This window comes from Dipteris shenzhenensis, chromosome 22 (assembly GCF_047967505.1).
Source record: "Dipteris shenzhenensis isolate YYH24624 ecotype China chromosome 22, Dip_SZ_1.0, whole genome shotgun sequence".
NCBI lineage: Eukaryota > Viridiplantae > Streptophyta > Polypodiopsida > Gleicheniales > Dipteridaceae > Dipteris > Dipteris shenzhenensis.
The window spans coordinates 13,972,272-13,994,964 of NC_141617.1; the positions used below are offsets into that span (position 1 = coordinate 13,972,272).

The window sequence follows — 22,693 nt, forward strand, 5'->3', positions numbered from 1 at the left end:
GCCCGTTCTTGATTGATGGTCTTGTATTTTTCAAACAATATGTTCGCGCCATATGCATCAAAGTGAATCAATGTAAAGCCAATGCCTTGAATGTTAGAGAAATGTGTAAGTGCATCAAAGAGTAAGCCCTCGAAGTTGATATTGAGTGCGCTAGTTGCTGAACATGGTCTTCAGAGAGGCCTTCATTTCCAAAATGTGGGAATGATTTAGCTAGCAGAATCCAAGGGGGCGTTACTGTTAACTTCTATGAACCTCTTGACAAAAGTGAAATAACATTCCAAACCTTTTAAGCACATCTATATTGCAACTCACTTTGAAACATTAGAAAGATACCAATGTATCTTATATACAAAAGATGTACGTCCACATCCTACACCACACAGAGAACATAGATGCAACCAGTCCATCATTGAAAGGCATGCCCAGCACCTGTAAGACGCTCACTCATTCAGCACCAAAACAGTTCATGCCTAGACATCTGCTCACAAAGGTACAACATCATTGATGGACTCCGAACAGGGTCAGATCAAGGATCAAATGTACATGTGTGAGGAATGATGGCCTTGGTAAATAGCACCATACTGAAAAATCTACATCACCAAAATCACAATTAAAGGAGCAGCTGCTAGAAGAAAATTGACTAGAAGTGTTGCTTTTACAGAAACTGAGGGCCATTCAGAAGCCACTCACTCTCCTCTTGAACACCTCGGTGTAATAATGTACACACTTTGGTGAGAACAAAGAATCCAGTACTACTCCTTCCCTGAAATACTCTGTCCAACATTGTACATATCCTCACTCTAGGTCTGCAATACCCAGATTTGATATGATAATCTTCATTTGGTCAACAAAATCAGAGCCTGTCGCATATTCTGTAAGTAATCCAACTGCAAATCCAAACATCGCCCACCTGCAACAAAGAAAACAATCTGAAAAAAAGCTACAAATCCCATATCAAAAGGCTTGGCACAGAGAGAGAGAGAGAGAGAGAATACCCTATGGATGGATTTTCTACGAAGTTCAATAGGTTCATCATCATCATGATCTCTCTCTCTCTCTCTCTCTCTCTCACGCACGCACATACAGAAGCACACACTGGGACTGCACAGTTGTAGCGACTACTTCAAAAGCTTCCAGAATGAGTTGCATATGTTAACACAGTCAACCACACACCCATGCCATCCTATTCATATGTGCACACCAATGCGCAGGTGCAGATAAATTGCAGGCACAAATATGCTATATATATATATAGGAGAGAAAGAGAGAGAATCAGAAAAACCGATGCTGTCATCCAAGCATATACCTTGTCTTCCTTCAGATGCAAGACAAAAGGAAAGTTTTCTCCCACGATGCACAAAACAAAGATCCAGATCAGAAAAGACAACTATAAAATATGCAACATGATGGTTATGATGCCCTGCCACAAGCATCTCTGCGTTTCACAAGGTACAAAGATCTACAGGATTTCATATGTTTGCTCATCAGTTTTTCTTGCATACTTGAAAGGTGGAATATCAATGTGAGCTCAATCCATCTGGAAGAAAAGTCTCTAGAGGAAATGAAGACATGCCTGCACCAAAAAGCACTTCCAAGCCTGTAAACTGTGATGTTTTGAAAGGGAGGATTTGCATTCAAGCCAATGGATCCTATTTAAATAAAAGACCTATCCGCGTGGAAAGAATCATCAGACGAGAAAGGTGAAATTTGACATATTTCAAGAACAAATAATAATCGGAAAACGCAAGGCAAAGAACCAGTGAGTTTTTAAGACGCACTTAATCCATCAGTGCCCAAGCACAAGCTGCTAGCTACATTTCGAGAGCTTGAAATTTCTGATGCCATCTATATCTGTCTATAGTAAAAACCAAACAAAAAACTACAATAATACCAATAATACCATTGGAACTATTAATAAAAATTCCAATTCTAAGGCACCTTACATGTCTTCAGAACTCTTTTACAGACCTTGAACTCAAATTGAATAAGATAAATTGCTAACTCTGCAAAACATGCAATCAAAGGTGCCTATTCCATACTTTCTATAGGATCTTGGTTATACCATCCATATTCCTATAGTCACAATCAAACAAAAATCCAATAAAGCGATTTCAACTATTCACAACGTTGCAATCCAAAGTCCCAATGATCTAAAGAAATGTCTTCAGTACTATATATATAGCTTACGCTCAGACTTTGTTACCATACTGAGAATTGCAATCCAAGATACCTAGTTTCATCCTCGTTGCTTGTCTGTTAAACTTTTATAATATGGCCACCCTTGTGAAAAGAGAGTACCAAGGTTCGCTGTTAGGAAATTTGCCAAATTGATAAAATCAGATGGCATTGTGTGTATGGTCTTCTCACTGAATTCCCAGTTCAGATTGAGTTTGAGGTCTGGTTGAATAAAGAAACTTCCCTGAATTCTTGCCTTTTGCCTCGACCAATCGTACATCCACTGTATGAGAGTGGGATGTGAGCAAATGCCCAAATGCGATGACACATTGACATGCTGTTTTTCCAAGAGGATGATATCAGATGGGTACTGTGGATCCTTGCGAGCAGAAAGGCAGCTGACTTTTTACGGATGTTCCAAAGAGAGATTCAATTAGGCAGGTAGGACAGCAACCACCTGGATGTATAATTTGTTTGATGCTATCATGTAAGAGGGATTTCCATATGGATTGGAAAATCAAAGAAGGGGGCGGAAAAACCCAGGGGGGGGTGTGGGTCCAACAAGTAATTTAAGAATCATCCTGGTGAGTTCGTCTATGGCGGGGTGTAGTTTGGGCCAGACCAGGTTGGCCAGCTGATTGTCCTGTCTACAGCCTGGCTGGTTGGCAAGCTCAGCAGGGGAGGTAGACTAGCCCCCCTGCTATAAATAGAGAGCTTCATCCCTCACTTCCCACTGCACGGTGAGCCACAGAAAGTTCTACTGACAGCAAGCAGGAGAGTGAGGCAGTTTGCAGCAAATCTAAGGCTCCACACTCAGGTGCTTGGGCAGCAAAGTTGCTGCAGGTGTAGGGCACTTCTTACTTCTGTTCATATCTTCCTAGAGTTTTCCTTCTTTGCGCAAGTTATCTACAATTGTACTTGAGTGTTATTTCATCTGGATCCACCTGGGAAAAGTCATCTGCTGTGAGGTTAGGCTCTCGGACAGCTGGCCATGCTTTCTCTAACAATGATGTGTTCCTTTTTGCATGTGCACAGAAAGATGCCCAAAAACACATGCATGCCTTGCAAAATCTTTGCCGACATAGTAGCTTCACTGTGAATGCGGACAAAAAGAAGGTTATGTCGGTCGACACACAAGGATCAGCTTGTCAACTCCTATGCTGGAAGCCAAGCCAAGGAGTGAATCCTTTCAAATTCTTTGAGGTTGATGTTCATCTATTCACAGAGAGAAAAGCTGTGTGGAAGAGACAACAGAGGCAATGAGGTGACAAAAAGATGCCTTTTTTTTGGTTGGACAATACTATGTTACATGGTGCAAGAAACACTTATTTGATCAACACTTCTATTGTACTGGGTCATGGTTTAAGGAGGGTAACATTTCTAGCGACGCATGAGCCACTTGGAGAAGATCCAGCCTCCAGGAGCGTTTCCTGATCAGCTTTTCAGAAGTCAAAGAGGCCACACCCTATTCAACCATTCTTTTGAAAACAGGAAGTCTGACTAGAAATACCGGAATGGAGAGAGGGAGTTGTCAACTAGAGTTGAAACATCAACTCATAGACTCCATGCACTCACGATGGATGGGGGCCATCAAGTTCCAGTTTCAAAGATGGGAAGATTGTTGACACTTAGCCTTGGTATGGCCTTGTAGGCTAGCTAGGACACTTAGTCGTATTGGGACACCTAGTGCCCTCGAAACAATTTAGTCCTAAGTTGACTTTGGTTGATTTTGGGCCTTATATTGGACATCTCTTGTACTTTCAGATTATCCATTTGCAAGTATATTTCAGTTCCTTCAGCTTGTTTTGTCCTCCTTGCATTCCAACTTCCTTCCATTGCTCCCCACATCCAATAGTGGTATCAGAGTAGGATCTCTTGCTCCTACCCCCCCCCACCCCCCCCGTTGCTCATTGCTCAACCCACATTTCTCTCAAGGAAACAAACACTACGGGTAAAGATTGGAGCCGACCCAATGCACCATGAAGTAAGGGTGGGAGTGGCTTCTGGTTGTCTCGTTCAAGGCTGTGACCTGCTCTGTGCATTCGGCAACCAGTTTGTCTGTCACACAACCTCAAGCATTTGCAGCTCCAGCCAGCATTTTACAATGATCTTCGACTTGCAACAGATTTACTGCTCCGTATAGGCACGGCAGGCTAATGCAGCAATTCGACTGGGTTTTGACCACATACAGACTGTACAAATTCTGCCAGTTGCCAGTTAGCCCTGCGTTTTAGTTTCATGTGCATTTGCAGCCATTTCAATCATTTTCAGTAAGACCAACTTCAACTTTTTTCAAACTATTAACTCCTGTAGTTTGCCAGAACTGATTTCTAGCCAGCTCCCGCACCATTTGGTTGGGTCTTGTCCCATATTGCCTCAGATTTGCAGATTTGCAGTGACATCTTCTGGTACCCTCGAAAGGAGGCATCTCAAAGAACATCTGTCCAAGTTCCCATGTGCTTAGGGGTGTTGAGAGGCCATACTGCAAAAAAAGCTTCCAAGCTTTAAGGCCCTTGGTAGGGGGGGGGGGCGGAGGCAGGGCGGGGCATGAATGATAAGCTTGCCCAATATAGCTTTTCTCTACATCTTCAACCTGCTGATGCCCAATCCTCCTCTTCCTAGAAAAGTATTATTGTTCGCTAGGCCACGGGGGCCCGACGGGTGCCGTGAGTACCATCTAACCCAACTACAGGCTAATCACATGAGGCACCCCGTGCATTCTGGTGAATGAAAGCACCAGCAGTCTCCTATGAATTAGGCGATGACTAACAACGCCTGTACACCACCAAGCTATTCTCGTAAGTGGAAGCTTGGCAAAGCTTCAATACAAAAATCTTATTATGAATATTCGATACTAAATTGCAATGTCAATCCCCACTTAACATCCCAAGTAATGCGTTGTTTGACATTTGGGGATCCACATAAAACCTTAACCACTGCACTGTTTGATGTTAGCCATGAAAATTTGGCTCTTCTTAGCTCAATTTCCCTCTACAAATTGAGGCTTTTGACCAATTTGCAGTCAAGTTGCATTTGGAAAGGTGAAATTCTGCATTTTCCCTTCATTTGGCACACTTGCCCTTTCAAATTTAGAGCCACTGCTCCATTTGTTGTTGGAATTGGCCCTTGTGCCTTTGGGGTTCTTTCTCAAGTACCCTCAGTGTATATTGCAGCCAGTGATCTTTGTGCCTTTGGGGTTCTTTCTCAAGTACCCACATAATTTGCAAGACAAATTTTTGCATTTCGCTCAGTGTTTGAGCAGCCCATTTGGCATTCACATTTGCATCTTGCAATCGCAGACAGCTCATCGCAGTGATCGCCTTAAGGCTTTGACATTTGTAGAACACTTTCCTTTTAAGGGGATTTTTTCTTGTAATAGGAAGCAATGGTTTGCCAGAATATTTTCGCCTAAAGACAAGCCTGATGGTCGAAACTATCCCATGTGTTTGTACATGGTGTGCCACTTGTTAGTTGCCAAGAAGTTATGAGGTATTGTTGCAGGAACCGAGGCTCAACCTCCGTAGACATCTACTGCCACCACCGCCACATCTGGATCCGTAGGGTTATCTACTAGTGCTCCCGCAATGCCTCCTACTCCAAATCAGTTTCGTTGGGATGGGAGAGATATATGGACACATGCCTTGATTGCTTTTACAGTGAAGAGGGTCATTATTCCCCCACATTTGGTCTTGCAAAACCGCAAAGGCTGCATGGGACACTTTGACCAATCTCTATCAAGTTTGAAATGAAGCCACGGCTGCCTTTTTGAGGAAGCAATTAGACAATGTTAAGATGGAGGGGGACAACATGGATGCATATTTGACAAGGTCAAGCACTTTCGAGAGAAACTCATCAATGTTGATGAGATTGTACCAGATCATAGGTTGTGTCCATGACACTGAATGGACTCCCTGAGTCTCACCAGGGCTTTGCTACAAATGGAGGTTAGCAGCCATGGGTAACCCCAACCACTACTCCTTCGATTAGCTTGTTTCATTGCTCTTGCAGTAGGAAGCACAGCCGTTCGCCTCCATCAATGCAAGCAAGCCTTTGCCACAGATCGTGGAGGCAAATGTAAGGGGGCAAGAATTTCAGCAAGCCCAAACCTTCTGGTACCTCATCTTCTTCTCTCCCGGCTGATGGGAAGGCGAAATCAAAGCGATGTAATTATTGCAGGAACCCCGGCCATGACATCTCTGAATGTCAGAAGCGAATTGCTTCGGAAAAGAAAAAAAAGTAGCAAGGTCTTGTAGTCAAATGCTCTTGCCGCCTATGAACACACTCATGAGGCAGCAAACATGGCTAATGATGAGAGGGCATTTATTGTGACATGTCACTACAATCCAGAGAAGCATGTTTCAGCTTATTCAATTTCAGATTCTAAGTCAAACTGGTATTTTGACAACAATGCTTAGCACATTACCTCCTGCAAATCTCTATTTCTGTCCTACACGGGGGCAATGTCACTCATGCAAATAATGCATCTCTATCCAATGAAAGGGATTGGACAGGTTGAAACTCTATTGAAAGTGTTATATCCTAGGTATTAAAAAGAACCTTATTTCTATCTGTGTCATCTCCACAAATGGCTTTTGGATTATTTTTGACGGTGGTTATGCTGTGTATGACAACCGGCATGACAACTATATAGTACTTACTGGGACACTTTCTAGAGGGCTGTATCATCTTGATACATACTGTTACAAAAGTAAATGCCACTGCTGAATTTGGACATGGTAGTAGACCTCCAACCCATCCATGCATTTACAAAACATGTCTAAGAGGGCTGTTTGTTGGGTAAATTGCCTTGGTTCTCATTTCCAAAAGATGGGATTGTTGGCAAATCTAGGAAGTTGCATCTCGTGCATAGTGATGTATGCGGGGCAATGCTGGACAGCATCACTTGGGGGCTATTATAATTTGTCACATTTGTGGATGACTTCACCAGACATACTTGGGTTTATCCTCTAAAGTCCAAGTCTATGTCTTCTCTTGTTTCAAGCACTTCTTGCCATGGCTGAAAACGAGAGTGGAAACACCCTCTTGACCCTCTGCACTGATAAGGGGACTGAGTAGGAATCCTGTGAATTTTCCAGATCTGAGTTGGGGTCTTTGGGGCTATGAGATTAAAGTAGGTAACAAATATGTTAAAGATAAAGCCTTTCTTAGATGATGATGTGGTGAAATCATTGGTTATAAGAGAATCATACTAAGGCAACATTACATGATGGAGGTAATGACTTTCATGTGGATGGATGCTAACATCAGCAATCCAGCATAATTTGACGCACTGATCCTCTGCCACGTCGTGAATTCATCTAGTTATACGTGATCGGATTGCACTCCACAAGAGAGCCGTCAGCAACAAAATCCTTCTTATTGCTCTACGTTCCACAAGAGGCAAGAGTTTTTGTCAGGAATGTCTTTGTTCCATATCTACTCAAAGCATGCCATGTGTTGGGTGGGTCCTTTTTCAGCATCAGCGAGATATTTGAGACATTTGAAAGCCTCAATTCATCAGCACAAGGATCAGCACAGATAATTCTCGCTGGCACCAAACAAATCCAATTAGCAATTATGCTGTGGGTAAATCCCTCCACCTCCTGCTAACGTACGTGGTACATAAACCACAAACAGCTGACATCTAGCCTTATATAATCTGAAAGGCCCACAATCCATAATCGATACTTTCAATCGCTGCAAAACTACTAGATACAGAGAGAAGACTAAGAACCATTGCAATTACTTTGTAAATCCAACACAACCAAAACCGCTACAATAGCGCCTGTTAGAAAGCTCCATTTGCAACACGCATCTTATGAATTGGATTGAAAGTGAATTGGACGTACGAAAACAAGTTCTTCGCTCCCCGGTAGTGAAATTCGACTAAACTGACAGCTTCAATCCACATAGAAGCTAGTAACAAAAGCAATCCTACCTGCCATTGCTGACTTCATTCTTGACTGTCCAGCCAAATATCCGTCCCTCAGAGGCCTGCTTCTCGTATTTCCGGTCCAGAAAGTACTCCTGGAGCTCCTTGGCGCGCTGTCTCTGGTACTCAACCGTGACGAAGGAGGTAGGGAGGCGAGAGGGGGGGGAAGGAGGAGGGGGGGGGGCAGGAGAAGGCGCGGGGGAGGAGGAGGAGGAGGGGTCGAGGGAGGGAGGGGAAGGGCGAGGGAGGGGAGGAGAGGCTTCTTTGACGGGGGAGGAGGGGCGACGGAGGGGGCCTTCGGCCTTGGAGCTACGGATGGGAAGCAAGGAAGGGGGGAGGGGATGGGAGTGGGAGTGGGAATGGAGGTGTGGAAGGGGAAGGGGGTGCAAAGACAGAGACGACGCCATAGCCAATTCTGTTGAACAAATCAAGAAGAAGAAAAGAAGAAGACGAAGCAAAGGTAGTTGTAGAACACAAAATGAAGACGACGATAAAGAGCAACACAGTCCTATTGGATTAGCCTCCTCCTCCTCTTCTATATTCATGACCCACGTGGCACAACCTCCCCTTCACAACTCCTCCCACTTCTTTAGGGCCCTCTTCGCCGCTTGCTCGCGATGACAGAGAATTGATAGTTGAGCTTACAGGTTCGACAGGCCACCGTGCCTTGTCGGTTTTACTTCCCTCTCCTTCAATAGAGCAGAGTATCGCACTTGCATCTTCGGCCCCAGCTTTTACACAGCCCATGGATCACTCTGTCCACATCGACTGTGCGATCTTCTTCGACCCCGCATCATTTGACAGAGATTATGGTTCTACTGCAACATACCTCCGACATTGTTGTCAGCTCTTTTGGGTTGGTGACACTCTTGTATGTCATAACCTATCGGATCACATCTTTGCAGTGGCTACACCGACTAGCTTCACATCCGGATGCCTCTTCCACAAAGCAGTTGCACAGTCCATGGCGACTTATGACATGTTCAGCACACAGCCATACATGCAGTCATGTACGCAATCATCTTTTGATCGATCAGTCTTTGATCCAAACAGGTATCTTATTTTTTAGCTTTTCTTCCTCATCCCTTCGACCTATTTTTTGGGATTTTTTCCCAAAGGCGAAGGATGACCCACAACTTTCTTTTGTTTTTTGGCAAAGAAGGATGACCCACAACTTAAGAGAGGGAAATGCACTTTGTGTACAGGATCTACTGTTGTACTTACTGTACAGGGTTCTATTACGTAGTCACTGTGCTCACACATGCACATACCACTCTGATTCTTTTCAGTTTTGGATGCTATCATATGCACCAAACGAAATTCACAAAAAGATCTTGTACATGCACCCTCTACTTACCAAGTGCAATTTAAGAGGGGGTGTTGAGGATGGTGTAAATTGCACCATACCTATAGGGCATTAGGGGTAAATCCTAACCTTAACCTTAAGGGGTTCTCATGTATATATTCGTGTTTATGATCAATACAACATAGAGCACAGGTAGCAATATCGTGTCCACTCCTCCCTCTCTCTCTCTCTCTCTCTCTCTCTCTCTCTCCACATCATCAACATCTTCATGTAGCCTTGTGGTAAGACCTTGAGAGTGATTAATAGAGGTTTTGAGTTCCCCTCTTTGCATGAAATTTTGAAGCCATCTCTTTGACCTTTTCGTAGATGTTAATCTAGTATAACATACATCAAGTAACGCTACTGGCTTTTTTGGGTTGGTGGTGCCCTTGTTTGTCACAATCTTCCAGACCACATCATCTTCATTGCTTCAATCAGCTTCACATGTGAATGCATCTTCTATAGATCAACTTCACAATCTATAGATGATGAGTTTGGGCATGTTCCTTTGCTTCCGTGCTCTCTCTATTTCTGTCACTCGTCATGTCTCTTATGGTTCAGAGTTTTATGTTGATGTCAACCATGATATTTTCACATATGCTTTTCATCTTTGGCAAAATAAATTCCTCTCTATCCTAAGTCTATTCTTTACAAGTACGTATTAGCAAAAATGAGACGTGCAGCTTCGACTTTACCTTGTACCACTCCTGAAGGAAAAATCTCTACTGCTCTCGACATACTTCCCTCCTCCACCAAATTCCTGGCATTTGGAGCATCACTCACCCCTGGTTCAAGCAACACAATGGCAGCTTGTCAGGTACGGTTGTTAGTGTATGGACAAAGTCCCTTGCATTTGCATAGTTATGTAGTATCCACTCTGGAAGGTTTGGTGCATGCGTTCCATTGCTTTGGGCACAATATCGTCGCATGGGATACTCTTTGTGCTGTAGTACCCGTAGGCACTGGCTTCATCATAGCTATGGGCTGCCTTATCTGCTAGTGTACTGAATAGTATACGGTCTACTTCGCACCAAGCTCCACATGATACACGTCCCAATTGATTTGCTTGCTAATACTTGGTGCTCCATGTGTCGGTTTGAATCGTTTGCCAGGCTGCATGGTACTCTAGTTCTTCTTATGGTGGCGTTGTCGCCCTCTCATGCTTCCTTTGTTCGACCATGCCTAGCTCATTGTATCTGTGCTCACATAGTGCTGACATGCACAAACTATAACGAAGGCCTCTGTTCATCAGGATGTGCATCATCGAGCTGTACAATATCGGGCTGTGCATCATCGGGTTGTGCAATATATGGCTGTGCATCATCGGGCTGTGCAATGTCTGACTGTGCAATGTCTGGCTGTGCATCATCGGGTTGTGCATCATCGAGCGTCTCCAAATTGCCGTTAGCCTTTGTATCATCACTAGCTTTTCTCTTTGGCACTCGTGCTATTGCATTTAATAAAAAGTGCTACTAAGCACCGCATACCGAAAGCATTCATTGAACATGAAACTAAAATTTATACTCAACATAGCAAAAACATACACCAAACATAGCTTTTGCATATAGTCAATTCAACAAGGAGTTGGAGGAGAGATGGAAATTCATAATTTCAATACGAAATGGAAGGGCCGTGCTACAATATGGGCAAATGCCAACGCACACACTCTTACATGCCTCTTGTTTTCCTCTTGGGAAAAGAGCAAGGCAAATCTTTGGAGGCCTTTTTTTTCCTTGAATGCAAGAAAGAGGACAGAGGTACTTCATCCTCTGCCTCTTTATCTTCACCGTCCTCTTTGAGAGCTTCCTCCTCAATCTATGCTTTCCTCCTAGGAGACCTCCGTGGTGTCTTCTTTGGAGACACATGTGCACCCTCAACTTCAGCATGCCACTTTGATGGTGTGGCCTTTGGTGGTCTCTGCTGGTCCCCAGCGTGCTTAGATGGCGTGGTCTCCGGTGTGCTTAGAGGGCTTTCCTACTTGAAACCAACACTGCTTCCCCTCTTTCCATGCAGCTGTTGCATAAACTCACATTCACTTCCGTAGTCTTCAACAAAACCACTGTGCATCTCCTTCAATGTTCCTCCTGGATTTTCTGAAACTGGGTTTTCATGCAGATGATCTGGGTTTTGCTCGGCTTCAGTGGTGTTATTTGCAATATTTTGCACAGTCGCACTAGAAAATTATTTTGGAAGAAACAATGGACATTAGCAACTAAACCAAGCATTGGTAAGGAGAAATGATAAGAAGCAAATGTAAATAATTTCCTACAGTGGATAAATATATGTGTTACCTTTTTCAGGAGCAGGCAATCTGAGCATCTTCTTCACCCTTGGAGGAACCGTTTGCAGATAGTTGTTCTCTACACACATCCCTTTTACCAAACATATATGCACAAAGCACAGAAAGTGGTAGACATGTTTGAAGGGTAGTGAGAACACCTCTAAGCATGAAGAATCAAAATCGAAACCGCATGCAGAACATGTTGTGTATGGTCCAATGAATACTCTGTCGGACACTACAACAATTGGTGTGACACGTTGTGGAGAAACTGTAAGCTGCAAGGAGTGTTCTGCCCACTCCTTAAGCTGCACACAATAGTTATATTGTTGTAGCGCTTGTTCGTATCTCTCCTGCTGCGAATCGACCAGAATCTGCACATAAATCCACATGAAAGTACCATAAACCACATAAAAAAGCACATGGAAACAAAAGCACATAAAAGCACAAGCAAGCACATGGAAGCACAAGCACATAAAAGCACAAAAAAAGCACACAAAAAAGCACATGAAAGCACATAAAAGCACATGGAAGAACAAGTGAGCACATAAAACAAACTTGAAAGAACATAAAAGCACAAAAAAAGCAAACAAAAAAACACATGAAAGCACATGGAAGCACATAAAAGCACACCTCAAAGCACATAAAAGCACTCAAAAGCACAAAAAAAGCACACATAAAAGCACAAAAAAAGCACACATAAAAGCACAAAAAAAGCACAATAAAGCACATGAAACTGCATAAAGCACATACAAAGCACACATGCAAGCACACCTGAAAGTACATAAAAGCACACCTCAAAGCACATAAAAGCACAAAAAAACACACATAAAAGCACAACAAAACGCATGCAAGCACATGAAAGAAAACCTGAAAGCACATAGAAGCACCAAAAAGCACATAAAAGCACACCTGAAAGCACATAAAAGCACATGAAAGCACACCTTATTGCACATAAAAGCACAAAAAAGCACAAAAAAAGCACAATAAAGCACATGAAATTGCATACAGCACATACAATGCACAAAAAAACACATGCAAGCACATAAAAGCACACATGAAAGTACATAAAAGCACAAAAAAGCACGTAAAAGCACATCTCAGAGTACATAAAAGCACAAAAAAGCACACATAAAAGCACAAAAAAACACATGCAAGCACATACTGAAAGCACCAAAAAGCACATAAAAGCACACCTCAAAGCACACAAAAGCACATAAAAGCACAACAAAGCACATGAAACTGCATAAAGCACATACAAAGCACAAAAAAACACATGGAAGCACATAAAAGCAGACCTAAAAGTACATAAAATCACACCTCAAAGCACATAAAAGCACAAAAAAGCACACATAAAAGAACAAAAAAACACATGCAAGCACATAAAAGCATACCTGAAAGCACATAAAAGCACCATAAAAGCACACCTCAAAGCACACATAAAAGCACAATAAAGCACATGAAACTGCATAAAGCACATACAAAGCATACCTGAAAGCACATAAAAGCACCAAAAAGCACATAAAAGCACACCTCAAAGCACACAAAAGCACAAAAAAGCACCAAAAAAGCACACATTAAAGCGCACGTAAAAGCACAATAAAGCACATGAAATTGCATATTAAAGCACATACAAAGCACAAAAAGACACATGCAAGCACATAAAAGCACACCTAAAAGTACATAAAAGCACAAAAAAGCACAAAAAAGAACACCTCAAAGCACATAAAAGCACAAAAAAACACACGCAAGCACATAAAAGCACCAAAAAGCACATAAAAGAATCTGTAGACAAAATCAATGTTGCCTTTGTCAATATGTCCTTTGAGGGGTCCCCTTTAGGGGCAAGGGACATATTGACAAACAAGTTTAGGTGGCCCTTGTCCCTAAAGGGGACCGCTCAAGGGCCACCTAAACATATTTCAATAGAGGTCGTACAAAACTCAAAGCACAACACAGCAATACATGAAAGCACATGCAAGCAAACAAAAGCACAGAAAAACACACTGAAGAGAAAAATAAGCACAAGAGAAATACCTTTTTATCTGTGACTATCTTCCAGATACCTTCTACATCTGGTTGGGAGTACAACGCTTCTACTTTCGACAACAACTTGTCGCATGTAGCACTTCCTGAGCGCTTTAGTTTAAGTAGGCCTGCCTAGAGCTCTGATATGTCGGAGGCCTTGGAGGACAACCCCTCAGCCTTGTGGAGTTCCGAAGATGATAGCTCAAAAGAGGCCAGTGCCTCATGGAGCAATTCCCTCCTACTTTCCATTTTTTCCCGAGCCACTTCAACATTGGCAATCAGGTCAGCCAGCTCTTCCCTACTAATACCAGCATGCGGGAATCCAGGCCTACCAGTGGTGGCCATGCTGGAGATTCAATTCAATGATGAAGGTGCAGGGTTGCATGTTGTCGACCTTGTCTCGCGGTCCTCCCATGCTAGACCCCTCCTTAGTCGTTTTTCCTTTTCCTCCCACTGAGCAATCTTTGTCCCCAAGTCACCGTGCTTCTTTGTGAGTTGCACAGCCTACTCAGCAAAGTGGGCCCAATTGACTAAGACAGGGCTATGATCATTTCGATGCAATGCGAATGCCTTTGCAAAAGACTGCCCGACCTCCTTGTTTTTCGGGGCATCTTGATAGACATGCCAGTGCAACTGCATGAATTCTTGCAAAAACTGTGGCTTCACTTCGTTGCACTTCACCTTCTTCGAAGGTACTGGCCATGGGCATTTAAAAACATGCCTCCATATCTCCTCACTTACATCAGAGTTCGTACTTGATCGAATGGTTCGAGGGTCCAAGCCCTCAGAACTCAATCCATCGTGACAGCTGAACTCGTCTGCTGTCCTACAGAAAGTAGGCTGCAAAGGTGGCTGGTAATCGGAAAGAGAGAGCGCCTTTCTAGACTTCGTTGCCTTTGGCATGTTTGTTGATTGAGAAGCAATCTGCAGCTTCGCTCTTACTGTGCCATGGGGTGCGCGTTTACAAATACAATCCTCAGGAAGTAGAGAAGAGTCCTCACCTTCCACCCTCTCTCCAACTGTTTGTCAAGGCTCCTTTGACTGTATTCTGACATTTCATAACAGAGAAAACAAAGCAACACTGGAGAGAAACTCGAAATAGGAAGAAGCAACACTGGAGAGAAGCTCGATACAGGAAGAAGCAATACATGCGAGACGACGTGGTATCATTAACTGTAACGAATCGCCTGAACATGGTGTGAGAGTGGTCACTTCATGCAGCATGATTATCCACAATTTTTATTTAAAAATTGTTTCAAAATTCCATTGCTTCTTATGTGCTTTTTCCCATGGTATGAAAAGCACAAAAAGCATGTCACCTTCCCATGCTAAGACCCTTTTGTGTAATTAATTTATATGATTGTGACACATTATTAGCCCTCCTTTGTTGCTTGGGCAGTTTATCCTGCCAATTACAGTGAGAGGATTCTTATCAGAAGATGTTAGAACCGCTATCTACAAGATCATTAGCATTGTCAGGTATGCTTACTATCATATCACCTTCATTATATATCGTGCAATTTTAAACGATGGATATAAAATATTGAATCTTACAAGTGCATGTGGAATAGGTAGATCTCACAAAAAGAGATCTCTATATCGAGCATCGAGAGGGCTAAGGTGGAATCCATTGAAATTGTGTGCCTGCTTGAGAAGCACTTTCCCTCAAGCATTATGAGATGACTCGGGTGCACTTGCTTGTATGCATAGTTGATGAGCTTGCCATTGCAGGAACCGCCGTTCATAGTGGTTGGATATTTTTCCTTGAACAGTTTATGAAAACCTTGAAGGGATTTGTAAGGCAAAGAGCTAGACCCAAAGCAAGCATGGCAGAGGGATAGAATGTGCAAGAGTCATTAGTATACATCATAGAGTTTCTTGCATCGTGTCATTGCAAAGGTTCCCCAAGGTAAAGGGATTGAAAGAAAGATGAGCAAAGAGCAAAGAGAGAAATTCAATAAGTTTTGTGTCCTCAATAGTCCCGAGATGCAAAGATGGGTGGAGAGATATGAAGAGGCCAAAACAAAAAGAATAAATGAAAGGGTGAGATTTAGAGTCATGCATAGGAGGAGGGTGTCATATCCACTAAACCTTGCTCTTCTCCCCAGACACATGTCCCGTGATTGGCTACAAGAAGCTCTTCATGAAGCCGAACATGATGGAGAGGATGTAATCGATCGAGAGCAGGAGCTTGCATTTGGATGTATGCCACATGTAAGTTTTTAACCTTTCTACTTAATTTGGGTATTTATGATCACAATCACTCTACAAAATGCATCCTTATTGTTTTAATTATGTTCTTTTGTAGTACAAAAAGTACAGTGCATTGTGGTCACATGGATGGCATTTTCATGTGGAACACATCGATTCAAGGAGAGTCACATATGATTCTGGAGTCATGGCTAACTTTGTACAAGATAGCCGAGCAAGTGCTTCTGTACCAATCTTCTCTCCTCGCAGCTAGATTATTGTGGGAATGATACGTAGTATCTATGAAGTTGATTTTAAAAGATTTGGTATTTTCATTCTTGATGTTAAATGGTTTAGAACTATCTACAATGGTCCCAATGCTACAGTCAGGAGAGATAAATGTGGTTTCTTTGCCATTGACTCCACCAGGACCGATAAAAGTGATACCTTTGTTCTTCCAGAGCATTGTGAACATGTACACACTAACGAATTAATTATAAGCTAATATCTTCGTTTTCAAACAAATGTTAGTAGATTTTCATATATATATATATATATACTTGAGCATAAATGAATATAATTACTAGAACCTAATTTGGATCTTCAACATAGGTGGGCTTTCATCCAAATCGTTTGGATCCAAGATGGTGGTACATGGTCCAAGTTGCTCCTCGAAGCAAACATATTTTGAAAGATAGGGATGTGGATATGGAGATGCCAGCAGAAGATTCAAATAATGATGCCGATGGATCTAGGGAAGAGGATGAAGATGACGATATGGGCCACAAAGAAGGTGACAATAATGACACTGTAATGGAGGAAGGTGGAGATCATGACTTTGGGAAAGAAGAGGGAGAACTAGAGGCTGGTGAACTAGAGGATTAGGTCTTAGGTAGACATAGAATAAGGGATGATGATGTAGGTGATCAATTGTATGTAAACCTTGAGATAGACATATTTGGCTCGCAAGACTTGGCTCAAGATGAATCCATCAATGTAAATGCTACAGTTTTGACATCAACAAGACTTCTTATGTATAATTTGGCCGTCACATTTTTATAGTGACATTTTGTACATTAATTTGTATGTTAATTAAGTGCGCTATCAATATATGAGTGTTTTAATCTCAATTTTGGTGTACATACTCTTATATTTTTTATCTTTCAAATGAACAAACTTGTGGTCCATAATTATTTTGGGACCCTTGGAAATGATGTTTTGTAAAAACGTTGGTATGGAAAAATGTACCCACGTGTCAATGAAAGCATCGGTGCAAGGGTTGGTGTCAGTCGGTATATATGTTGGTACAGGGGTTTGTATATATCGACCCCTATACTGACACATATACCAACAACCATACTCACAGCTATTTTGACATCCACACCGACACCTTCCTCGCTCGCCAACCGTACGGATGATCTTCGTGCTCGCACTCGCAAAGCATTGGAAGAGAGCATCGAAAAGAGGCCCGTGTCTTGTAGTGAATTGGCATGCCTATTGCCTTTAGTTAATGAGTGATGCCCTTGATTCGTTCAAGGTGTGGTGCCATTGGTGAACCCTTTCCTTGAGATTGACAGAATTGAGGATACATTGAACCATGAGGATACTACCCACATTGTGTTCCTCATACATGGTTTGTAAGGCTTCCTAAGCCTCATGAGCTGATTGGAAGTCTTACACTTGACTAGTAGGCAAATCTCCAAGGGTAAGGCATATGATAAGCTTTTCTTGGTAGTCTTTAGCCTGAAAAGTCGTGATTTCAAGTGCACTCCGAGGTGCTAGTTTTGGTGGTGTAAATGTAGCAATAATAGGAGCAGTTAGTGCATTAGCACTAGCAAGGACAGAGGCTTTGCGTGTATGTGTAGTAGTTTTTCATCTTTGTTCACGATCGACCATAGCCCTTTTTCCTCTAGAACCATCCGTATTTTCCATTTTCAAATTTTGTAATTGGACTGCCCTTCAAGGCGTTAAGAAGGGCAATTTGTTCAATGGCCATTTCATGCAAACAAAGAGGTCTTGAGTGAGTTAAGAAGGGTTACAATTGGACTTGGGAATTAAGAAGGGAAACTGGGTCAATGGCCATTGAGTGCAAGTGAAGAGGTCCTAAGTGAAGGATTTAGGTGGAGACTAAATGCAAGAGTAGACAAGATGCAGAGAGGTAGGAAATTCGCGTTAGCTAAAGAAAACATTGTGGGCCCATAACCATTGAGAGAGACGATGCAAGCAGTAGGCGAGCAAGAACGAGCAAGATGGTTGACAGAATGAGATGGCAAGAAGAATGAGTGTAAGATGAAAGGCGGAGTGCATATGAAAACACACATACCCCATCTATAATCATGAGGAGTATAAGGCCAAGAACTTGGCTAGGCGAGTCTGTTAGACTCGCTTGTTGGTTAATCAACCAACCATAATGGAGCGATGGACTTTTTTGTGACGTAGATGCTCCTTCTTCATTTCTATGCGAGATGTACTTGAAGCTGGCAACAAGGAACCAATGAGAGAATTACATAGCAGTCCTATGGTGCATGGGATAGGCTCTTCAACCGACGAACAAGGTGAAACTTGTGGCTATATATCATGCCTCAATCACAATGATTCTCGAGGGGAGGATGAGCTTGATACGGTGGCTCAGGGTGACAAATGCACAGTAGACACAAATGTAAGTGATAGACGTGAATTTTCTCCTCAAGGAGTCGAAGATCCACAATCAACTATGACGAGAGATGTCGAAGATGAGGAAAGTAGTACTATAGCTTCAATAAATGAACAAGGTGGAGAGTTTTGAGGGACATCGAGGGTGGCAATGGATACAATGATTAGCTTAGCAACAATTGCAATGGTGATGAAGCAAGGAGAGGATGTGAATCAATGAAGAGCTCAACACTACAAGGCATAGGTCCTTTTTTGACAAAAATACCGACTTTTTTACACTAAAAAGTTTTTTTAAACGGGTGCAAAGGTCGGTATTTACGTTGTTATAAGCATAAAAAAGAACAATCGCTATATAAGCGTCGCTATATGGCGACACTAATAAACGTTGCTATATAGCAACACTCGTAAGCATCTCTATATAGCGACACTGGTAAACGTCGCTATATAGTGAACAATTAACAGAAGCTAAAAAAAAACATTAGTGGGGCTAAACAGGGCCACGGCGAGCCCTGTTTTGCCCCACTAATGTTTTTTAATTTAGTAATTACAAAAGAATGTTTTTTATTACAAAATTTCCCTTGTGGAAAGGGTGATACAAAATCGCTCAAATGAACTGATCGACAGAAGCATATACATGTTGAAGATATACAACATTGTTTGTTACAAAATTACCCTTTCAAAAAGGGTGATACAAAATCGCTCAAATGAGCTGATATACAAGAGCATATACATGGTGAAGTATATGCAAACTACTACTACTACTACTACTGCTCATCCGAATCGTCGTCCTCGTCCTCATCGCGCTGGCTTGATCCCTAGTCCTCATGAGTTGCACCTGATCCCTGGCCCTTGTGAGCTGTGCTTGATCCCTGGTCCTCATTGAAGCTATGTAAGCCTAATCCCTCATCTCATCACCGCTCACCTCCACTAATGGGACGTTTGAGCTTTGATTCTAAGAGTGAAACCATATTAATTGGAAATTAGATTGGAACTTAAAGAATAAAGCAGTTTAAAAAATGAGATTACAAGTAGGAGTAGATTGATACCGTGCGAGCAGCCACCTCAGCCCAATCGACCGTCACTCCCAGCGCCTCCTGCTCAATAAACCACGGCTTTATTCCTACGCGAAACGTGCGTCTCGGCTCTGTGTTTGTAGGAAGGTGACCCATCATAGCTTGCTATGGGCCCAATTTATGAGAGTTAGATAAATTGCATGCAATATGTAGTAAAATAAATAGAACAATACATTAAATGAGAAGAAGTAGACTTACCACGGTTGCCTCAAATGCCAACTTTCCGCTCGTACCAAAGTGCGAAGTACCTATGGAGTCCAGCCGTCTCCTCGCAGCCCTCCTCTGACCCTTGAACAGTTCGGGATGGTCCTTGTACTGCTTCTTAAAAAACTTCCAATCAGCTTTGTCTGCCCAGCTGGGTTTAGCCTTCCCCTTTGTGATGGAAGTATGCAAGGTTGACCTACGATGCTTCAAGAGGACCCCCATGCACTCTTTCATGTAATCCGAATTGAATTCCCAATTTGGAGGGTTAGGATATTGTCTTTTCAATTCATCGATGAATGCCTGCTTCTTTCCCTCATCTTGGTACTACCAGTAAGTAGCTATGCCGCTCTTAAAGTGGTGGCTCATCAACCGCCTCATGGTGGCCATCACTATTGAGCCCTTTTTATTTTCTATTCTCTCTCTAGCAACCGTGATTTCATAGGACAGGTCCTTGATCGGGTAAGGAGGACTCATGGTGGCAGAGTCAGAGTGAGTGGTGTTACTGCGAGTGCTTACAGAGCGAGGAGTAGCAGTGGGAGTAGGAGAGGGCAAGGGACCTGATTGGTACTAGGTCTTGGGACCAAGTGGAGACCTGTAGGGATGTGAGTGTGTTGATTCGTCTACATCTCCCAAGTCCGCACAACATAAGCGACCCCTCCTACTCTTCCTTCCCTTATGATGGGCATGCCCATGTGATGACCCCTTAGTCAAAGGGGCTAGAGGGGACGGTTGGATAGTAGGTCCAGCCATTGGTGTAGGAGAGGGATTTGTTGAGGTCCTCTGGGATAGCATCAGAGAAACTCAAATGCGGTACATAACCCAAATGGCATAAGAGTTTCATTCCATTCTGGCTCATGTGCCCCAACTTGTAATGCCACAAAGAAGTGCTTGGCTGCTCGGTTATTGCAACAACATGATCAAATACCCCTGATACATGTAAGGGATACAAAGGAGATACAAAGTCCCACACTTGGCACCCCTGGCCAAGAGCATAGAGCCCTTCTAAATTTTCAACTCTAAAAGCCAAAAGTGGTGTGAAAACCAGCATCATCTAGCTGACCCACTGAAATAAGACTCTTGGTCAACTTTGGATGATAGTGATCCTTCATATGTTCTAAGAAGTTTAATAAAGCCAAGTGATGTCATGGAAGTGTTGAAGGACCCTAGACAAAAGGGCTACGTAAACAAGTTGCTAGAGAGGTACATCAGAAAGTTTCACTCCTATTTATTACCTCGACCATTTTTCTTCCTTACCTCTCAGTCTATATTAGCATATCTAGTTCGCAAGCCTAATCCTAGGGGGAGATTTGCAAAATGGTTGTCAGAGCTTCAAGAGTTCTCTTTCTCTTTTGTCACTGAAAATACCACTAGGTCCACTATGGCAGATTTGCTCACAGGAGGGGAGGATCTAGGAGAAGAAAATAAATGTAAGGAGAACATTAAAGATGAAAGGGATACACCACCAACAGCTTTTGTGATGGGGCTTTTAGTCCTTCATGCCAACAAGGAGCCGGGGGGATAGTCTTGATGAATCCTGAAGGTCAAGAGGTATGGCCAAGAGGACAAGAGCTTCTAGGTATCACAACTAACAATGCAGCTGAGTATAATGCTTTGATTCTTGGTTTGGAGGGTTGTCTTCAAAGTCAAGTTAAAGAATTGGAAGTAAGAGGAGATTCTCAGCTTATTATAAAGCAAATGCAAGGGCATTACAAGACAAGAAGTCTTCATTTGAAGAAGCTTAATCAAAAGGCTATGGCACTATGAAGTCAGTTTGATTTTTGCAAGTTTGTTCATATAAACAGAAAAGAAAATCAAAGGGCAGATGAGTTAGCTACTCAAGCCATTGTAGTACAAGACCAGGGGGTGGTTTCTTTGGTAGACACTGGATGGCCAGAACTACAAGATGTTCAGCAATATGTGGAAGAAGGCATGTTTCCTCGAGGGTTAACTCCACAAGAGAAGCAAAGATTGTTAAGGAAGGCTTGTCCCTATACTATTGTTGATGACATTCTTTATAAATTGGGAAAAGATAAGGTGCTCCGTCGGGTGGTCCATCCCATGGAGACTAGGAGAATCCTAGAAATGTGTCATGAATGCTCTAGTCATTTTGCTTCAGCAAGCACAGCTAGGAGAATTCTTAATGCAAGATACTTTTGGCCATGCCTCCATAAGGATGTATATGAATGGTGTCAAAGTTGTAAAGTATGCCAAAAGTTTGGAAGGCGACAGTTGATTCCTGGGCCCTTGAAGCCTATTCCAGCATATGGACCATTTGAGAGGTGGGGGTTGGACTTTGTGGGACCACTCCCTCGCTCATCTCAAGGCAAGCATTATTTATTGGTGGCCACAGATTATGCGACTCGATGGGCAGAGGCCAAGGCCGCAGTCAATAGCAAGGCAAGGACAGCAAAATTTCTCTTTGATCAAATTTGTTCACGCTTTGGTTGTCCTTTGGAAATTCTCACTGATGGAGGAACCTCTTTTAGAAATGAACTAATTGAAGATGTGGTGCATAAGCTAAAGATAAATCATAGCATGTCCACGCCATACTATCCCCAATGTAATGGCTTGGTTGAGAAAACAAATGGATTGTTGTGCAATTCAATGGGAAAGCTTGTTGACACCAAGAAAAGGCATTGGGATAGGCACTTGGCAGAAGTTTTATGGGCTTATAGAACAACACACAAGCTAGCTATTGGGTTTACACCATTCCAACTAGTGTATGGAATAGAAGCCATTTTACCCATTGAATTGGAGATACATAGTCTTCGCACAGCTGTTGCAAGAATAGAAGGATAGGAGGATGCCTATGCTCA

At 42.6% G+C, this 22,693-nt stretch overlaps 1 protein-coding gene across 1 annotated transcript; it reads right to left on the bottom strand.

The window, feature by feature from the left end:
- Positions 1–321: 321 nt before the first annotated feature.
- On the bottom strand, positions 322–8,597 carry LOC147887775 (light-harvesting complex-like protein OHP2, chloroplastic). Its single transcript, XM_087393553.1, has 2 exons — positions 8,114–8,597; positions 322–910 (listed from the first exon to the last, which is right to left on the bottom strand). The coding sequence occupies exons 1-2, from the start codon at positions 8,512–8,514 to the stop codon at positions 796–798; spliced, it is 516 nt and encodes a 171-aa protein (XP_087249679.1). The 5' UTR covers positions 8,515–8,597; the 3' UTR covers positions 322–795.
- Between the last annotated feature and the right edge of the window lie 14,096 nt (positions 8,598–22,693).

Bases quoted from the DNA above. Each gene is read 5' to 3' on its own strand.
- LOC147887775 (XM_087393553.1), bottom strand. From the start codon at position 8,514: ATGGCGTCGTCTCTGTCTTTGCACCCCCTTCCCCTTCCACACCTCCAT. The intron at 911-8,113 runs GTAGGATTGCTT...TCTTTGTTGCAG, and splicing joins AATGAAGTCAGCAATGGCAG to GTGGGCGATGTTTGGATTTG.